Source organism: Bidens hawaiensis, unplaced genomic scaffold (assembly GCF_021521415.1).
Source record: "Bidens hawaiensis isolate Kalapana, Puna unplaced genomic scaffold, B.hawaiensis_p1.1 tig00025498_1, whole genome shotgun sequence".
NCBI lineage: Eukaryota > Viridiplantae > Streptophyta > Magnoliopsida > Asterales > Asteraceae > Bidens > Bidens hawaiensis.
The window spans coordinates 1-4,390 of record NW_027494074.1 but is presented as its reverse complement, the minus strand read 5'-3'; the positions used below and the strand labels follow the sequence as shown (position 1 = coordinate 4,390).

At 32.2% G+C, this 4,390-nt stretch overlaps 1 protein-coding gene across 2 annotated transcripts; it reads right to left on the bottom strand.

Moving 5' to 3' along the window:
• Positions 1-793: 793 nt before the first annotated feature.
• LOC143571682 (glutathione S-transferase TCHQD-like) lies at positions 794-3,933 on the bottom strand. 2 transcript variants are annotated; one of them, XM_077057044.1, is made up of 3 exons: positions 3,870-3,933; positions 2,541-2,781; positions 794-1,627 (listed from the first exon to the last, which is right to left on the bottom strand). In XM_077057044.1, the coding sequence occupies exons 2-3, from the start codon at positions 2,747-2,749 to the stop codon at positions 1,033-1,035; spliced, it is 804 nt and encodes a 267-aa protein (XP_076913159.1). In that variant the 5' UTR covers positions 2,750-2,781; positions 3,870-3,933; the 3' UTR covers positions 794-1,032. The 2 variants fall into 2 exon arrangements, with proteins under 2 accessions (XP_076913159.1, XP_076913161.1); XM_077057046.1 differs by having other exon boundaries at positions 2,541-2,754; positions 3,870-3,895.
• Positions 3,934-4,390: the final 457 nt, after the last annotated feature.

The window sequence follows — 4,390 nt, the reverse complement described above, 5'->3', positions numbered from 1 at the left end:
AATCATCACTTTCATGCCTAAGCAAGATAGATGTGGCTTTTACAAATAATATTATGAATGAAAATGTGTTTTTGAATGGGTATTACAATTTTTGCTTAGAACACTTCTTTTCAACATGGAAATATTATTTAAATAACTCACTTGGAAAATACATTTTACAATTGAAGATAATATTTTAAACGGCTTAGTTTAATTTTTGGTAGAATGGTGGTCAAAAACATGCAAAAAAAAAAGTCAAGCACACTGAAACGGCCATCCAAGGGGCACACTTTTGACACACGGTATGACTGTATCAGTTATACTTTACCTTGATAAATTTCGGTCTATCAAAGTTAGATAAGATAACACATGACAAAAAGCGCAAAAGTTTTCCCGCTTAATAGGAACTACGGTTAGGAATTTTGGCTATTTCAAGCACATTTGAATTCAGTATAATGAAATGTTAATCAAGTGTTAGGTTTGGGACTTGTATTAATAAATCCAAACATGACCAATATGTTTATTCATAGTCAAATAAATCATCTTTAACTCAATATACTTGTAATCATGTAACATAAACATGATTCAGGTAACCCATACATCTAAACAAGTCAAAAAGATTGTAAACAAGTTGTATACAGATAAAGCATGTTAGTGACTTAAACTTACAAAAAATAACTTTTTAAAACAGGTTGAAGATTCGTTATAAACATGTCAGGTAAGTCAATATGAACACGACTCATTTAATTAAACAAGACGCTATCAACTCATGTCAATGTAATATCAAACAAACAAACAAACATATCCGGTCCAAGAAGATAAAGAAACCGCTCACTAAGACCCTCGGGCCAACATAACATCATTTTAAGACCCAGGGGTCAACTTAACATAATTGTAAATACATAAAATACAAATAGTTATAAGTTAAAAGACATTTAGACAGGTTATGAATTATGATACAAAAACCAGATATCCTATAGACAACTAATTAACCTTATGACACAATTGACTTTCACTAAATTGACAAACAATACCTTTACTTACACGCATAGATCAATACCGTTTAAGCATACATCTCATACGAACAATGCACCACGTTTTCAACAATGTTTTCCGTTTTCTCCACCCACCAAAATGCTTCTTGATCACCTTCTTATAACTCGGCCTCTGTTGAACCAACTTCCAATACTCGATCAACCTCGGTCTACACCTTATATACTCCTTCTCCAACCCCAAAAGTTTTAACCGAGCCAATATTGGAACAAACATAACATCGGCTAATGTGAACTCGCTCCCAACTAAATACAAACTTTCTTCAAGTTGTGCTTCCACTTCATCAAGAAGCTTTACAAGATGCTGTTCACTTGCTTGCAACACTTGTGGGTCGTGTAACTTTTCTTCGGTGTCATAAGCTTCTTTAAGTTTTGTGTGGTATGCAGTGGCCAAGTCAGGGGCCTCGGACATTCGAGCGATTATTACCCGTCGTATGAATTTCGATGTGTAAATGTAGTATTTTTCGGGGATATGGGAAATGGTGAAAAACTTAGGGTTCCATTCTTGGATTTTGTGCATCCATTCGGTGACTTCTTTGCTGCTTTGTGTTATTATGCCACTGCCCGATGATACCAAAGCGATTCTCTCTATGTACCTGCAAATTTTTATGTTAAGAGTCGAATAATACATAAAACCATCAAGATTGTTTTTATATGTTAGTATGATGCTGGTTATTAAAACTAATATTAATTTATTGGGCCTTTGTAAAATCTCTACCAAGTCTAGGGGTATGCATGAAATCGAAAAAACCGAATTAAAATAACTGAACTCAAACAAAAAACACAGCTTCGTTTTATGTTTTGTAAAAATCGAACTTTGGTTCAGTTTCAGTTTTCGATTTTATTGAAACCAGAAAAACCGAACCGAATGAAACTAGAAAAACCGAACCGAACTTACGGATTTTCAATTTTTATTTAAATGTTACGTAATTTATAAGAATTTAAAAATAGATTTAGGCACAAAATTGATTAACAAAGAGGCACAAAATTGTAAGACCAAATTCACTATTTTCGGCAAACTATCTTTTTAGGCCCAAAATTTTATAGCCAAATGCCAAATGGTAAGTAATTTATAAAAATTTAAAAATAGTGTAACCCAAATATTTTAGTCTAAATGTATAATAATCATTTATTAACAAAAAATATAACCCAAAATTGTAGGTGCAAACTCATTTTTGGGCCTTTTTTTAAGTAAAAATACTTTAAGCCCAAATGGTAAAACCAAAAACCGTAAAAACCAAACACAAAAGATTTTCAAAAACTCAAAACCCGAATTTTCAGTTTTCGGCTCGGTTTGAGCCCAGAATCAACCCATAGACACCCCTACTACTGACTACTAAACCTATAAATTCGGCCTTTGAAGCCCAAAAAACACAGCCCATTTCAATAGAACGGGTGGAAATCTCCTTATTGGGTTCAATGTAACACAATAATACAAGAAACAAAACATCTTTGGTGCATATTATGTAACATATGATACATATTATGCTACTGAAAGTATGAACTTACTGAATAATCTCTATGGTATTGAAGAGAACATGTGACCCATTTTGAAAAACAGGTAGTTTGGCAGTTGGATTCATCCTAAAGAATGAAGGATCCATGTTTTTGCCTGTAACGGGATTGACATGGTATGACGTGTAATCAATGTTCCGTTCTTCCAAAGCCAGCCTCACCTTTTGGCTGTCTAATGAAAATGGGTGATGATACAGCTGCATCGGGCCTTCGGGTCAACACCAAAAGTCAAAATCTGAAAATAAAGTCAATCACAAATATAAATTGAATTATCATGGTTTTAAAACCAAAGCTTAAGAAATATTATAAACAATCTATGGAGTGATGAAATTAAGCTGCTAATAATATTCATTCCATAGATTCTTCTAGAAAGTAAAAAGACCAAAAATCTGATCGATTCTTCTTCGCCTTTTTTTTTACAATTGTAGATTAATCACATAGAAAAGGGAAAAAGATAGAAATATTCTGTTCTTTATGTACCCAATTTCACCAAAAGGTTGCATTTTTTCATCACAATTCAAATCAACTTTACAAACTTCATAGTTCATAATCGACTGAATACAAACACGGAATGAGCGTAGATGATTAACAAATTCAAATAAACTTTATGAACATCATGATCGATTGAATACGAACACAAAAAAAAGCCTAAATTGTTCACAAATTCATATCAACTTTATTTATGAAATTCGAAATCAATTGAATACGAACACAAAAAAACCTAAATAAATTGTTCAAAAATTCAAATCAACTTTACGAACTTCATAGTCGAAAGTCGAACAAATACAAGCACATAAAAAGCCTAAATTATTCACAAAATCAAATCAAATTTATAACTTCACAATCAATTCAATATGAACACAGAAAAAGCCTAAATTATTCACAAATTCATATAAACTTCAAAATCGATTATACACAAACACAGAAAAAAAAAACGTAAATAATTCATTCACAGGAAACTTAAAAACACGGATTAGTGGATAAAAACGAATAAGAATCAATTAATGAATCAACTTTATGAACTTCACAATCGATTGAATACAAACACAGTAAAAACCCTAATGATTCACTGGAAACTTATAATAAAGAGAAACAACAATCAATCAATCAATCAATAAATACTCAACGAGCATTTCATTTAATAATCAATTTGATATTAAGTAAATAACGATTAATAATATAACCAACCAACCGACGAACAATCAATCAATCAATCGCCAATGCAAAACAATTAGTGGGTATCGTTTATTTATACATACAAAGGCAGGATTTTGATTGCAAAAGAAAAGAACGAAGGATTTAAATGATGAATTTGGTAAATACCTGGAAAATTTGGGGGTTTTAGAGTGACAGTTTGAATTGAATGGTGGGTTTATGGAAAGTGACAGAGAATGTGGAACTCTAGCGAATGACGGGTTGGATAGATGGAATTATGGAAAAAGAAGGGAACCTTCAGGGTACAACCTGTGATGCGTAGGGTACAAGTTTATGGGAATCAAATGCTACCGTAATATGCGTGTCTTGTAATATTTTTTATATATTTAAATATGTTTTTATGAAAGGGTGTGGGTAACGGATTATTATTTTTCTTTCTTGTTGTATATTTTCAAACTAGGGTAGAGCCCGTGTGATACATAGATGGTTAAAAAATAAAAAACTGAGTCACCGGTTATAACACAACTAAAAGGGTTCGTGTCCCATATTGCGTTTATAAGAAAGAGATTATAAAATAGGAAGCTGCTCGCATGACATTTACGTGACATCATATGTAGAAGCCCTAGAATGATGTCATGCGGAAAAATCATCTTGCTTTAATATTAGATTTTACACTTTTGACCCGTAAA